The sequence below is a fragment of the Chelonia mydas genome, chromosome 8 (assembly GCF_015237465.2).
Source record: "Chelonia mydas isolate rCheMyd1 chromosome 8, rCheMyd1.pri.v2, whole genome shotgun sequence".
Taxonomy (NCBI): Eukaryota; Metazoa; Chordata; order Testudines; family Cheloniidae; genus Chelonia; species Chelonia mydas.
Window position 1 is genome coordinate 40,461,299 of NC_057854.1, and position 16,504 is coordinate 40,477,802.

The following is a 16,504-nucleotide window of genomic DNA, read 5'->3' on the forward strand; positions in this document are numbered from 1 at the left end:
ATGTTCGTGGGAGCCAGATTACCTTACCGCTCTTCCCGGACCTTCTCACACAGGACCACGGACGTCTACAACACCTGAACCTGCAGTCGCTCCATCTCACAGCATGGAAGCTCCATGGTTGACCCTTTGGAACTTTCCTGTTCAGACCAGGTCAGATAAGTCCTCTTTGGCAGTAGGAAGCCCTCGACGAGGGCCACGTACTTTGCCAAGTGGAACAGATTTTCAGTCTGATTGGCACAGCGCGACTCGCCCCTGACGCGAGCCTCAGTGCCCCACATTTTGGACTATCTTTTACACCTGAAGCAGGAGGGTCTCTCATTGCCTTCTATAAGAGTGCACTTGGCTGCCATCTCGGTTTTCCATCTAGGGGCACAGGGCAGCTCAGTTTTTGCTAACCCTATGGTCAGCCGCTTCCTGAAGGGGCTTGACAGGTTGTACCTGCACGTCCCCCGACCGGTTCCTGCCTGGGACCTCAACTTGGTCCTCTCTTGACACATGGGGCATCCCTTTGATCCTTTAGCAACATGCTCCCTGCTCTACCTCTCTTACAAGGTCGCGTTCCTGGTGGCAGTAACCTCAGCCCGGATGGTGTCTGAGCTCAGGGCTGTTAGAGGGCTTATTCCTTCAGCCGCTCACTTCCCTGGTCTTTTTCGCATGAACAGAGAGCAACAATACCTGAAATCCAAAGGTGCAAACAATTCGATGTTTATTGGGATGAACTTCCAGCAAGCAATGATTCCAATTTCCTTCCTTAGTGCCCCCCTTCCCAGCTCTGACACCACAGAGCCTTACCTGTGTCCCTGTTCCCATTCCCTGTTTCTATTCCCCCCCTTAGCGAAACATAATTCCAATTCCCCCACTCCCATTCCCTGTTCCCATTCCCCCCCTTAATTCCTGATTGACCACAGACTATATAGTAAAACTTGAGTTCTGCTTAGCTATACCTTAACCAATCATTTTCCTGAAATTTAACTAACCAATCCTAACACATTGTAACATGATTATCTAACCAATTATATCCCACCACCTTAATTAGGTTTACACCCAGCAAAATTAATTATACAGCAGACAGAAAAATCACAGAACCAGACAGAGATTATACAGAAAAACAACAGGGAAGTGAGGAGTACTTGTGGCACCTTACAGACTAACAAATTTATTTGGGCACGAAAGCTTATGCCCAAATAAATTTGTTAGTCTCTAAGGTGCCACAAATATTCGTCATTCTTTTTGCTGATACAGACTAACACGGCTACCACTCTGAAATAGGAAAATGGGGACTACAGAGACAACAAAGAAATGAGGATTTCACATCCCAGCTATTGATAAATGAGTTCTTCCCAGACAGGATGCAATCAAACTAAGTTTCCTTTTACATCTTCTAGGCTCTTCCCTTTCTCTGGAGGTGATAGGCATTATCAGGACAGGATTGTATTCCTTACAGCCCAGTAGCACCTTATGTCAGTGTGACTGGTGAGGATGTGACCATTTGCTTCCCAGCTTCCCAGCTGCTTAGCCAAAGGCCTTAGCCTAAGAACAGGGCCTCAGACTGTCACAGTAAAAGAAGGCTCTTACACCGGCAGACAGTGATTTTGATTCTTTCTTTTATACCTCTATAACTAGCTAAGTGATAGAAGTACACCTAAATTCTTAAAGTATAGGCCTTTGCAGACAGACCTGAATATCTATACCATAGAATCATAGAGTCATAGAATATCAGAGTTGGAAGGGACCTCAGGAGGTCATCTAGTCCAACCCCCTGCTTAAAGCAGGACCAGTCCCCAACTAAATCATCCCAGCCACGGCGTTGTCATTTCCCTGACTTTGAAAACCTCTAAGGAAGGAGATTCGACCACCTCCCGAGGTAACCCATTCCACTGCTTCACCACCCTCCTAGTGAAAAGGTTTTTCCTAACATGCAACCTGAACCTCCCCTACTGTAACTTGAGACCGTTACTCCTTGTTCTGTCATCTGCTATCACCCAGAACAGTCTAGATCCATCCTCTTTGGAACCCTGCTTCAGGTAGTTGAAAGCAGCTATCAAATCCCCCCTCATTCTTCTCTTCCACAGACTAAACAATCACAGTTCCCTCAGCCTATCCTCATAAGTCATGTGCTCCAGCCCCCTAATAATTTTTGTTGCCCTCTGCTGGACGCTTTCCAATTTTTCCACATCCTTCTTGTCGTGTGGGGCCCGAAATTGGACACAATATTCCAGATGAGGCCTCACCAATGTCGAATAGAGGGGAACGATCAAGTCTCTCGATCTGCTGGCAATGCCCTTACTTATACATCCCAAAATGCCATTAGCCTTCTTGGCAACAAGGGCACACTGTTGACTCATATCCAGCTTCTCGTCCACTGTAACCCCTAGGTCCTTCTCTGCAGAACTGCTGCCTAGCCATTTGGTCCCTAGTCTGTAGCGCTGCATGGGATTCTTCCGTACTAGGTGCAGGAGTCTGCACTTGTCCTTGTTGAACCTCATCAGATTTCTTTTGGCCCAATCCTCCAATTTGTCTAGGGTCCTCTGTATCCTATCCCTATCCTCCAGCATATCTGCCACTCCTCCCAGTTTAGTGTCATCTGAAAACTTGCTGAGGGTGCAGTCCACGCCATCCTGCAGATCATTTATGAAGATACTGAACAAAACTGGCTGCAGGACCCACCCTTGGGGCACTCCGCTTGATACTGGCTGCCAACTAGACATGGAGCCATTGATCACTACCCGTTGAGCCCGACGATCTAGCCAGCTTTCTATCCACCTTATATTCCATTCATCCAGCCCATACTTCTTTAACTTGCTGGCAAGAATACTGTGGGAGACAGTGTCAAAAGCTTTGCTAAAGTCAAGGAATAACATGTCCACTGCTTTCCCCTCATCCACAGAGCCAGTTATCTCATCATAGAAGGCAATTAGGTTAGTCAGGCAAGACTTGCCCTTGGTGAATCCATGCTGACTGTTCCTGATCACTTTCCTCTCCTCTAAGTGCTTCAAAATGGATTCCTTGAGGACCTGCTCCATGATTTTGCCGGGGACTGAAGTGAGGCTAACCAGTCTGTAGTTCCCCGGATCCTCCTTCTTCCCTTTTTTGAAGATGGGCACTACATTAGCCTTTTTCCAGTCTTCCAGGACCTCTCCCGATCACCATGAATCATAGAATATCAGGTTTGGAAGGAACCTCAGGAAGCCATCTAGTCCAACCCCCTGCTCAAAGCAGGACCAATCCCCAATTTTTGCCCCAGATCCCTAAATGGCCCCCGCAAGGATTGAACTCACAACGTTGGGTTTAGCAGGCCAATGCTCAAACCACTGAGCTATCCCTCCCCCCATTAGCTCTATAATAATGGCCAATGGCTCTGCAATCACATCCGCCAGCTCCTTTAGCACCCTTGGATGCAGTGCATCCGGCCCCATGGACTGGTGCTCGTCTAGCTTTTTAAAATAGTCCCGAACCACTTCTTTCTCCACAGAGGGATGGTCACCTCCTCCCCGTGCTGTGCTGCCCAGTGCAGTAGTCTGGGAGCTGACCTTGTTCGTGAAGACAGAGGCAAAAAAAGCATTGTGTACATTAGCTTTTTCCACATCCTCTGTCACTAGGTTGCCTCCCTCATTCAGTAAAGGGCCCACACTTTCCTTGACTTTCTTCTTGTTGCTAACATACCTGTAGAAACCCTTCTTGTTACTCTTAACATCTCTTGCTAGTCGCAATTCCAAGTCTGATTTGACCTTCCTGATTTCACTCCTGCATACGTGAGCAATATTTTATTCTCCTCCCTGGTCATTTGTCCTATCTTCCACTTCCTGTAAGCTTCTTTTTTGTGTTTAAGATCAGCAAGGATTTCACTGTTAAGCCAAGCTGTTCATCTGCCATATTTACTATTCTTTCTACACATTGGGATGGTTTGTTCCTGCAACCTCAATAAGGATTCTTTAAAATACAGCCAGCTCTCCTGGACTCCTTTCCCCCTCATGTTATTCTCCCAGGGGATCCTGCCCATCAGTTCCCGGAGGGAGTCAAAGTCTGCTTTTCTGAAGTCCAGGGTCCGTATTCTGCTGCTCTCCTTTCTTCCTTGTGTCAGGATGCTGAACTCGACCATCTCATGGTAACTGCCTCCCAGGTTCCCATCCACTTTCGCTTTCCCTACTAATTCTTCCCGATTTGTGAGCAGCAGGTCGAGAAGAGCTCTGCCCCTAGTTGGTTCCTCCAGCACTTGCACCAGGAAATTGTCCCCTATGCTTTCCAAAAACTTCCTGGATTGTCTGTGCACTGCTGTATTGCTCTTCCAGCAGATATCAGGGTGATTGAAGTCTCCCATGAGAACCAGGTCCTGCCATCTAGTAACTTCCGTTAGTTGCCAGAAGAAAGCCCCTTCCACCTCATCCCCCTGGTCTGGTGGTCTGTAGCAGGCTCCCACCATGACATCACCCTTGTTGCTCACACTTCTAAACTTAATCTAGAGACTCTCAGGTTTTTCTCAAAAAGAACAGGAGTACTTGTGGCACCTTAGAGACTAACAAATTTTTTTGAGAATAAGCTTTCATGGGCTACAGCCCACTTCATCGGATGCATGCGGTGGAAAATAGAATAGGATGATTTTTATACACAGAGAACATGAAACAATGGGTGTTACCATGCACACTATATAGAGAGTGATCAGTTAAGGTGAGCTGTTACCAGCAGGAGGAAAAAAAACCCCTTTTGCAGTGATAATCAAGATGGGCCATTTCCAGCAGTTAACAAGAACGTGTGAGGAACAGTAGGGGGGAAAAATAAACTTGGGGAAATAGTTTATTTTGGCCTCTACACCAACATTCCACACAAAGATGGACTACAAGCCATCAGGAACAGTACCCCGATAAGTCACGGCAAACCTGGTGGCTGAACTTGGTGACTTTGTCCTCACCCATAACTATTTCACATTTGGGGGTAATGTATACCTTCAGATCAGCGGCACTGCTATGGGTACCCACATGGCCCCACAGTATGCCAACATTTTTGTGGGTGACTTAGAACAACGCTTCCTCAGCTCTCATCCCCTAATGCACCTACTCTACTTGCGCTACATTGATGACATCTTCATCATCTGGACCCATGGAAAAGAAGCCCTTGTTGAATTCCACCATGATTTCAACAATTTCCATCCCACCATCAACCTCAGCCTGGACCAGTCTACACAAGAGATCCACTTCCTGGACACTACGGTGCTAATAAGCGATGCTCACATAAACACCACCCTATAGCTGCTTTCAACTACCTGAGAGGTGGTTCCAGAGAGGGTGTTTCTAGACTATTCTCAGTGGTAGAAGAGGACAGGACAAGGAGTAATGGTCTCAAGTTGCAGTTGGGGAGGTTTAGGTTGGATATTAGGAAAAACTTTTTCACTAGGAGGGTGGTGATTGATTGAGATATGATTGCTCTCTATAAATATATCAGAGGGATAAATACCAGAGAGGGAGAGGAATTATTTAAACTCAGTACCAATGTGGACACAAGAACAAATGGATATAAACTGGCCACTAGGAAATTTAGATTAGAAATTAGACGAAGGTTTCTAACCATCAGAGGAGTGAAGTTTTGGAATAGCCTTCCGAGGGAAGTAGTGGGGGCAAAAGATCTATCTTGCTTTAAGATTAAACTCGATAAGTTTATGGAGGAGATGGTATGATGGGATAACATGGCTTTGGTAATTAAATATTCATGGTAAATAGGCCCAATGGCCTGTGATGGGTTTTAGATGGGGTAAGATCCAAGTTACCCGGGAAAGAATTTTCTGTAGTATCTGGCTGATGAATCTTGCCCATATGCTCAGGGTTTAGCTGATCGCCATATTTGGGGTCGGGAAGGAATTTTCCTCCAGGGCAGATTGGAAGGCCCTGGAGGTTTTTCGCCTTCCTCTGTAGCATGGGGCACGGATCACTTGCTGGAGGATTCTCTGCTCCTTGAGGTCTTTGAACTACAATTTGAGGACTTCAATAGCACAGATATAGGTGTGAGGTTTTTTGTGGGAGTGGTGGGTGAAATTCTGTGGCCTGCGTTGTGCAGGAGGTCAGACTAGATGATCATAATGGTCCCTTCTGACCTAAATATCTATGAATCTATGAATCTATGAAACACTGGAATGCGTTACCTAGGGAGGTGGTAGAATCTCCTTCCTTAGAAGTTTTTAAGGTCAGGCTTGACAAAGCCCTGGCTGGGATGATTTGATTGGGGATTGGTCCTGCTTTGAGCAGGGGGTTGGACTAGATGACCTCCTGAGGTCTCTTCCAATCCTGATATTCTATGATTCTATGATACCGGAAACATACTGACTGCTATACTTACCTACATGCCTCCAGCTTTCATCCAGACCACACCACACGATCCATTGTCTACAGCCAAGCTCTACGATACAACCGCATTTGCTCCAACCCCTCAGACAGAGACAAATACCAACAAGATCTCTATTAAGCATTCTTACAACTACACCTGCTGAAGTGAAGAAACATATTGACAGAACCAGAAGAGTACCCAGAAGTCACCTATGACAGGACAGGCCCAACAAAGAAAGTAACAGAATGCCATTAGCTGTCACCTTCGGCCCCCAACTAAAACCTCTCCAGCGCATCATCAAGCATCTACAACCTATTCTGAAGGATGACCCATCACTCTCACAGATCTTGGGAGACAGGCCAGTTCTTACTTACAGACAGCCCCCGAACCTGAAGCAAATACTCACCAGCAACCACACAACAAAACCACTAACCCAGGAACCTATCCTTGCAACAAAGCCCGTTGCCAACTGTGTCCACATATCTGTTCAGGGGACACCATCATAGGGCGTAATCACATTAGCCACACTATCAGAGGCTCGTTCACCTGCACATCTACCAATGTGATATATGCCATCATGTGCCAGCAATGCCCCTCTGCCACGTACATTGGTCAAACTGGACAGTCTCTACGTAAAAGAATAAATGGACACAAATCAGACATCAAGAATTATAACATTCAAAAACCAGTCGGAGAACACTTCAATCTCTCTGGTCACTCGATTACAGACCTAAAAATGGCAATTCTTCAACAAAAGCTTCAAAAACAGACTCCAACGAGAGACTGCTGAATTGGAATTAATTTGGAAACTGGACACCATTAATTTAGGCTTGAATAAAGACTGGGAGTGGATGTGTCATTACAGAAAGTAAAACTATTTCCCCATGTTTATTTTTCCCCCCTACTGTTCGTCACATATTCTTGTCAGCTGCTGGAAATGGCCCACCTTGATTATCACTACAAAAGGTTTTTTTTGTCTCCTGCTAGTAATCGGTCACCTTAACTGATCACTCTTGTTATAGTGTGCATAGTAACACCCGCTGTTTCATGTTCTCTGTGTATATAAAATCGTCGTACTGTATTTGCCACTGTATGCATCCGATGAAGTGGGCTGTAGCCCACGAAAGCTTATGCTCAAATAAATTTGTTAGTCTTTAAGGTGCCACAAGTACTCCTGTTCTTTTTGCGGATACAGACTAACATGGCTGCTACTCTGAAACCTTCGGTTTTTCTGCAGTTTCATATCGGAGCTCTGAGCGGTCATACTGTTCTCTTACATACAATGCAACTCTCCCACCTTTTCTGCCTTGCCTGTCCTTCCTGAACAGTTTATGTCCATCCATGACAGTACTCCAGTCATGTGAGTTATCCCACCAAGTTTCTGTTATTCCAATCACATCATAATTCCTTGACTGTGCCAGGCCTTCCAGTTCTCCCTGCTTGTTTCCCAGGCTTCTTACATTTGTGTATAGGCACTTAAGATAACTCGCTGATCGTCCCGCTTTCTCAGTATGAGGTAGGAGTCCTCCCCTCTTGCGCTCTCCTGCTCGTGCTTCCTCCCGGTATCCCACTTCCCCACTTACCTCAGGGCTTTGGTCTCCTTCCCCCAGTGAACCTTGTTTAAAGCCCTCCTCACTAGGTTTGTGAGCCTGCTTGCGAAGCCAGCCTGCTTCCCTCTCTTCGTTAGGTGGAGCCCGTGTCTGCCTAGCACTCCTCCTTCTTGGAACACCATCCCATGGTCAAAGAATTCAAAGCCTTCTCTCTGATACTCCACCCCTTATCCTTACACTCCACCCCTTTTTTTTTCTTTTGGGATCCTCCGGCCCAGGTATCCCTGGAAAAGCATAGGACATATGGCGACACATTTCCTGACAGGGCCAGGGATCAAGATGGAAGGTGTCGATATTCCATTTTTACACCGTATTTTTTAAGGACAAGGTTCAGCTCAGACCCCATCTGGCTTTCCTCCCGAAGGTTGTGTCGCAGTTCCACATCAACCAGAACATTTTCCTTCCAGTTTTCTACCCTAAACCTCATTCAAGCAGCCAGGGAGCAGAGGCTCCACAGTCTGGACATCCTCAGAGTGCTGGTTTTTTACATCGAGAGGATGAAACCATTCAGGAAGTCAGTCCAGCTCTTCTTTGCAGTGGCACAGGATGAAGGGTCAGCCAGTTCCAGCCCAGCGAATTTCATCGTGGATTGTGGCCTGTATTAGTGAATGCTACAGTCTAGCAGGGGTTCCCACGCCCCAGATAACAGCGCATTCTACCAGGGTGCAGGCTTCATCGACGGCATTCCTGGCTCAAGTTCCCACCCAGGAAATCTGCAGCGCGGCAGCGTGGTCATCCATACACACTTTCGCCATGCAGCATGCAATCACTTGTCAGGCCAGAGACGATGCTGCCTTTGGAAGAGTGGTACTCCAATCAGTGGACAGCTTTGACCCCACCTTCTAAATCTGGCTTGGGAGTCATCTGATTGGAATGGACATAAACAAGCACTCGAAGAAGAAAAAACAGTTACTCACTTCTCGTAACTGTTATTCTTCGAGATGTGTTGTTCATGTCCATTCCAATACCCACCCTCCTACCCCTCTGCCCAGGCCGACCCGACGGATGCTGCTAAGGGAAAAATCTTCCAGCCAACGTGCACGTGCGCGCGTACACACCTGATTGGATTTTTTCTTTTTTGAACCCTGTTATGGTCTTGGCCTTCACAACATCCTCTGGCAAGGAGTTCCACAGGTTGATTGTGCGTTGTGTGAAGAAATACTTCCTTTTATTTGTTTTAAACCTGCTGCCTGTTAATTTCATTTGCTGACCCCTAGTTCTTGTGTTATGAGAAGTAGTAAACAACACTTCCTTATCTACTTTTTCTACACCTGTCATGATTTTATAGACCTCAATCATATCTCCCCTTAGCCGTCTCTTTTCCAAGCTGAAAAGTCCCAGTCTTATTAATCTCTCCTCATATGGAAGCGGTTTGATACCCCTAATAATTTTTGTTGCCATTTTCTGATCCTTTTCCAATTCCAATATATCTTTTTTGAGATGGGGTGACCACATCTGCACACAGTATTCAAGATGTAGGCGTACCATGGATTTATATAGAGGCAACATGATATTTTCTGTCTTATTATCTATCCCTTTCTTAATTATTCTCAGGTTTCAGAGTAGCAGCTGTGTTAGTCTGTATCCACAAATAAGAAAAGGAGTATTGTGACACCTTAGAGACTAACAAATTTATTTAAGCATAAGCTTTTGTGAGCTACAGCTCACTTCATCAGGTGCACCCGATGAAGTGAGTTGTAGCTCACGAAAGCTTATGCTCAAATAAATTTGTTAGTCTCTAAGGTGCTACAAGTACTCCTTTCTTTTTAATTTTTCTCAGCATTCTGTTCGCTTTTTTCACTGCCGCTGCACATTGAGTGGATGTTTTCAGAGAAGTATCCAGAATGATTCCAGGATCTCTTTCTTGAGTGGTAACAGCTAATTCAGACCCCATCGTTTTATATGTATAGTTGGGATTATGTTTTCCAGTGTGCTTTACTTTGCATTTATCAACTTTTATTTTCATCTTCCATTTTGTTGCCCAGTCACCCAGTTTTGAGAGATCCTTTTGTAGGTCTTCGCAGTCTTCCTGGGTCTTAACTATCTTTAGTAATTTTGTATCGTCTGCAAATTTTGCCACCTCACTGTTTACCCCTTTTTGTAGAACATTTATGAACATGTTGAATAGGACTGGTCCCAGAACAGACCCCTGGGGAACACCACTATTTACCTCTCTCCATTCTGAAAACTGACTATTTATACCTACCCTTTGTTTCCCATCTTTTAACCAGTTACCAATCCATAAGAGCACCTTCCCTCTTATCCCGGGGCAACTTACTGTGCATAAGAGCCTTTGGTGAGGGACCTTGTCAAAGGCTTTCTGAAAATCTAAGTATACTATATCCACTGGATCCCCTTGGTCCACATGCTTGTTGACCCCTTCAAAGAATACTAGTAGATTGGTGAGGCATGATTTCCCTTTATTAACACCATGCTGACTCTTCCTCAACAAATTATGTTCATCTCTATGTCTGACAATTCTGTTCTTTATTATAGTTTCAATCAATTTGCCCGGTACTGAAGTCAAGCTTACAGGCCTGTAATTGCCAGGATCACCTCTGGAGCTCTTTTTAAAAATTGGTGTCACATTAGCTATCCTCCAGTCATCTGGTACAGAAGCTGATTTAATGATAGGTTACAGACTACATTTAGTAGTACTGCAATTTCACATTTGAGTTCCTTGAGAACTCTTGGGTGAATACCATCTGGTCCTGGTGACTTATTGCTGTTTAATTTATCAGTTTGTTTCAAAACCTCGTATAATGATACCTCAATCTGGGACAGTTCCTCAGATCTGTCACCTAAAAAGAATGGCTCAGGTTTGGGAATCTCCCTCACATCCTCAGCAGTGAAAACCGATGCAAAGAATTAATTTAGTTTCTCCGCAGTGGCCTTATCGTCCTTGAGTGCTTCTTTAGCACCTCGATCGTTCAATGCCCCATTAGTTGTTTAGCGGGTTTTCTGCTTCTGATGTACTTAAAAAAAAATTTGCTATTACTTTTTGAGTCTTTGGCTAACTGTTCCTCAATTTTTTTTTGACTTCCCTAATTGTATTTTTACACTTCATTTGCCAATATTTATACTCCTTTCTATTTTCGTCACTAGGATTTAACTTCCACTTTTTAAAGGATGCCTTTTTGCCTCTCACTGCTTCTTTTACTTTGTTGTTTAGCCACGGAGGCTCTTTTTTGGTGCTCTTACTATGTTTTTTAATTTGGGGTATATATTTAAGTTGACCCTCTATTATGGTGTCTTTAAAAAGTTTCCACGCTGCTTGCAGAGATTTCACTTTTGTCACTGTACCCTTTAATTTCTGTTTAAGTAACCACCTCATTTTTGTGTAGTTCCCCTTTCTGAAATTAAATGCTACAGTGTTGGGCTTCTGTGGTGTTTTTCCTGCCACAGGGATATTAAATTTAATTATATTATGGTCACTATTACCAAGCAGTCCAGCTATATTCACCTCTTGGACCAGATCCTGTGCTGCACTTGGGACAAAATCAGGAATTGCCTCTCCTCTGGTGAGTTCCAGGACCAGCTGCTCCAAGAAGCAGTCATTTAAGGTGTCAAGAAACTTTATCTCTGCATCCCATCCTGAGGTGACATGTACCCAGTCAATATATGAAATACCCCATTATTATTACTGAGTTTTTTATTTTAATAGCCTCTCTAATCTGCCTGAACATTTCACAGTTACTATCCCCATCCTGGTCAGGTGGTCGGTAATATATCCCTACTGCTATATTCTTATTATTAGAGCATGGAATTTCTATCCATAGAGATTCTATGGTACAGTTTGATTCATTTGCGATTTTTACTTCATTTGATTCTAGGCCTTCTTTCACATATAATGCCACTCCCCCACCAGCATGACCTGTTCTGTCCTTCTGATATATTTTGTACCTTGGTATTATTGTATCCCATTGATTAGCCTCATTCCACCAAGGTTCTGTGATGACTTTTATATCACTATCCTCATTTAATACAAGGCACTCTAGTTCACCCATTTTATTATGTAGACTTCTAGCATTGGTGTATAAGCACTTTAAAAATGTGTCTCCTTTTAGCTGTCTGCCATTACACGATGTAACTGAATGGGACTCTTTTTTATTTGACTGTTTCTGATCAGACCCTGCCTGTATTTTATCATTTTCCATCCTCTTGTCCTCACTAGGACATAGAGATTCTCTATTAATAGATCCACCCCTAAGGGATGTCCAAACCATGTGCTCCTCCATACCTGTTGGCATTCCCCCAGCCCTTAGTTTAAAAACTGCTCTACAACCTTTTTAATGTTAAGTGCCAGCTATCTGGTTCCATTTTGGTTTGGGTGGAGCCCATCCTTCCTGTATAGGCTCCCCCTTTCCCAAAAGTTTCCCCAGTTCCTAATAAATCTAAACCCCTCCTCCCTACACCATTGTCTCATCCACGCATTGAGACTCTGCAATTTTGCCTGTCTAACTGGCCCTGTGCATGGAACTGGGAGCGTCTCAGATAATGCTATCATGGAGGTCCTGGACTTCAGTCTCTTACCTAGCAGCCTAAATTTGGCCTCCAGGACCTCTCTCCTATCCTTCCCTATGTCGTTGGTACCTACATGTACACGACCATCCTCTGCTCTCCAGCATTACACATAAGTCTATCTAGATGTCTCGAGAGATCCGCAACCTTCGCACCAGGCAGGCAAGTCACCATGCGGTTCTCCCGGTCATCGCAAACCCAGCTATCTATGTTTCCAGTGATCGAATCGCCCATTACTAATACCTGTCTCTTTCTAATAGCTGGAGTTCCCTCTTCTGGAGAGGTATCCTCAGTGCAAGAGGATACCATAACATCATCTTGAAGGAGGGTCCCAACTATGGGATTGTTTCCCTCTGCTCCAGTTAGATGTTCTCCTTCCCTGGGACTTTCATCCTCCTCAACAGCACAGAGGCTGTCAGAGGTGGGACCGTTCTACTGTGTCCTGGAAAGTCTCATCTACATACCTCTCTGTCTCCTTCAGCTTCTCCAGTTCAGCCACTCTGGTCTCCAAAGCCCGTACATGGTCTCTGAAGGCCAGGAGCTCCGTGCACCGAATGCACACATACACCAACTGCCCATAGGGCAGTAATCATACATGCTGCATTGGGTGCAATAAACTGGGTAGCCCCCATTCTGTTGCTGGACTTCTGCCTGTATTCTCTTTTTCCTCCTGCAACTGGTTTCTTTGTTGTTGTTTTGTTTATATCAAGGGTGTGTTTTTGGCTTTTAAGTTTAAAGAAAGTTGAGTTCTAGCTCCTGCTCACACTACCCCTGTAAACTCCCTCGCAAAACTCCCGTTAGCTGCTCCTCTGGTCACTTAGGAGCAGGCTTTTTAAAGCCTTGATCTCCCTGAGTAGCCCTGAGTAGCCCCGCCCCCTGGTTAAGGGTTGATGGGTGCTAAAAGGCTTAGGGATCACAGCCTTGTTAAGGCTGTTACACTTGTCGTAGTGACACCAACAGGTGTTTACTCTTGTGAGCCCGGAGGAGCCAGCACAATTCTGAGAGAGTGATCTGAACTCTATTCTGCTTTGTGTATTATTAGCAAAAGTGCCAGCTAAATTCTCAGTGCAAAATCTGACTACCAGTTATAGTGTAAGAAGCAGAAAAAGTCTAGATGAATTATCTGATCCCAGATTAAATTTGTGGTGTGGCAGATGGAAGAGCTGTGTTTTGATTTATAAACTGATATGCAATTGTGGGAATAAATATAGAACCCTGAAGACTTGTTTTGTTTAACTGAGTTTTATTTGAGAGTATATTGATGCTTAAGAACTGAATCCAAAGAGAGCAGTGCCAGGTGCTTTTGGGAGTGAAGCCTCCCTACCCTCACATCAAAACCACCCCCCACAAATTGATAGTATAAAAACATATTCCCCATTCCCCACTGAACACTCAGTGACCATTGTCTTTCTGTCTCCATTCTAGGTCAGCCACTGGTGCTTTCTCAGTCCACTGTGGTACAGCTCCAGAGTCCTGCCGTTCACCCTGCATCACAGCCGGTCATTGCTGTCACTGGAGGGGCCACGCAGCTGCCCAGTCACACTGTGAACGTAGCACCAGCTACAGGAAGCAGTTCAGTGAGTGGTAAAATAGCACTGGCTAAACCCCTCCTCCAAGCCACCAGGCAAACAGTCATAGAATCATAGAATGTCAGAGTTGGAAGGGACCTCAGGAGGTCATCTAGTCCAACCCCCTGCTCAAAGCAGGACCAACCCCAACTAAAGCATCCCAGCCAGGGCTTTGTCAAGCCTGACCTTGAAAACCTCAAAGGAAGGAGATTCCACCACCTCCCTAGGTAACGCATTCCAATGCTTCACCATCTTCCTAGTGAAAAGTTTTTCCTACTATCCAACCTAAACCTCCCCCATTGCAACTTGAGACCAATATTCCTTGTTCTGTCATCTGCTACCACTGAGAACAGTCTAGATCCATCCTCTTTGGAACCCCCTATCAGGTAGTTGAAAGCAGCTATCAAATCCCCCCTCATTCTTCTCTTCTGCAGACGAAAGAATCCCAGTTCCCTCAGCCTCTCCTCATAAGTCATGTGCTTCAGTCCCCTAATAATTTTTGTTGCCCTCTGCTGGATGCTTTCCAATTTTTCCACATCCTTCTTGTCGTGTGGTACCCAAAACGGACACAGTACTCCAGATGAGGCCTCACCAATGTCGAATAGAGGGGAACGATCAAGTCCCTCGATCTGCTGGCAATGCCCCTACTTATACATCCCAAAATGCCATTGGTCTTCTTGGCAACAAGGGCACATTGTTGACTCATATCCAGCTTCTCGTCCACTGTAACCCCTAGGTCCTTTTCTGCAGAACTGCTGCCGAGCCATTCGGTCCCTAGTCTGTAGCGATGCATGGGATTCTTATATCCTAAGTGCAGGACTCTGCACTTGTCCTTGTTGAACCTCATCAGATTTCTTTTGGCCCAATCCTCCAATTTGTCTAGGGCCCTCTCTATCCTATCCCTACCCTCCAGCGTATCTACCTCTCCTCCCAGTTTAGTGTCATCTGCAAACTTGCTGAGGGTGGAATCCACACCATCATCCAGATCATTTATGAAGATATTGAACAAAACCGGCCCCAGAACTGACCCTTGGGGCACTCCGCTTGATACTGGCTGCCAACTAGACATGGAGCCATTGATCACTACCAGTTGAGCTCGACAATCTAGCCAGCTTTCTATCCACCTTATAGTCCATTCATCTAGGCCATACTTGTTTAACTTGCTGGCAAGAATACTGTGGGAGACCGTATCAAAAGCTTTGCTAAAGTTAAGGAATAACATGACCACTGCTTTTCCCTCATCCACAGAGCTTGTTATCTCATCATAGAAGGCAATAAGATTAGTCAGGCATGACTTGCCCTTGGTGAACGCATGCTGACTGTTCCTGATCACTTTCCTCTCCTCTAAGTGCTTCAGAATTGATTCCTTGAGGACCTGCTCCATGATTTTTCCAGGGACTGAGGTGAGGCTGACTGGCCTGTAGTTCCCCGGATCCTCCTCCTTCCCTTTTTTAAAGATGGGCACTACATTAGCCTTTTTCCAGTCATCCGGGACCTCCCACGATCGCCATGAGTTTTCAAAGATAATGGCCAATGTCTCTGCAATCACAACCGCCAACTCCTTTAGAAAAAAAGAAAAGGAGTACTTGTGGCACCTTAGAGACTAACAAATTTATTTGAGCATAAGCTTTCGTGAGCTACAGCTCACTTCATTGGATGTAGTTCACAAAAGCTTATGCTCAAATAAATTTGTTAGTCTCTAAGGCAGTGGTCTCCAAACTGGGTTGTGTGAGATGATCCCAGGGGGTGCGCGGCACCAGGAGCGCTGCCGGACGGCACTCTGCCGTTTTTTTCTTTGTTGGCAGCTCTACAGGTCCACAGCTGGTGTTCCCCTTCGGCGGCCCACCTGCAGTAAGTCTTCCGTTCTTCTTCCATTGGTGGCACGTCTGTGACAGGTCTTCCGGTCTTCTTCCATCAGCAGTGCGCCTGCGGCTGGTCTTCTGGTCTTCTTCCTTCGGTGACGCATCTGTGGCAGGTCTTCCGGTCTTCACCATGCGGGTACGTGAGCCAAAAAGTTTGGAGACCACTGCTTTAAGGTGCCACAAGTATTCCTTTTCTTTTTGCGGATACAGACTAACACGGCTGCTACTCTGAAACAACTCTTTTAGCACTCTCGGATGTAGCGCATCTGACCCCAAGGATTTGTGCTCGTCCAGCTTTTCTAAATAGTTCCGAACCACTTCTTTCTCCACAGAGGGCTGGTCACCTTCTCCCCATGCTGGGCTGCCCAGTGCAGTAGTCTGGGAGCTGACCTTGTTTGTGAAGACAGAGGCAAAAAAAGCATTGAGTACATTAAGCTTTTTCCACATCCTCTGTCATTAGGTTGCCTCCCCCATTCAGTAAGGGGCCCACACTTTTCTTGACTTCCTTCTTGTTGCTAACATGCCTGAAGAAACCCTTCTCGTTACTCTTAACATCTCTTGCTAGCTGCAACTCCAAGTATGATTTGGCCTTCCTGATTTCACTACTGCATGCGTGAGCAATATTTTTATA

General features: G+C 45.3%; 1 protein-coding gene across 12 annotated transcripts in view; it reads left to right on the plus strand.

The window, feature by feature from the left end:
* The window catches only part of ATF6 (activating transcription factor 6), a 386,674-nt gene that overhangs the window by 44,059 nt on the left and 326,111 nt on the right, over nucleotides 1-16,504 (plus strand). For all 12 annotated transcript variants that reach the window (XM_037907733.2, XM_043552969.1, XM_043552971.1 and 9 more), the window contains exon 7: nucleotides 13,869-14,020. In XM_037907733.2, the coding sequence (XP_037763661.1) occupies nucleotides 13,869-14,020 (152 nt within the window). The remainder of the gene's footprint in view (nucleotides 1-13,868; nucleotides 14,021-16,504) is intronic.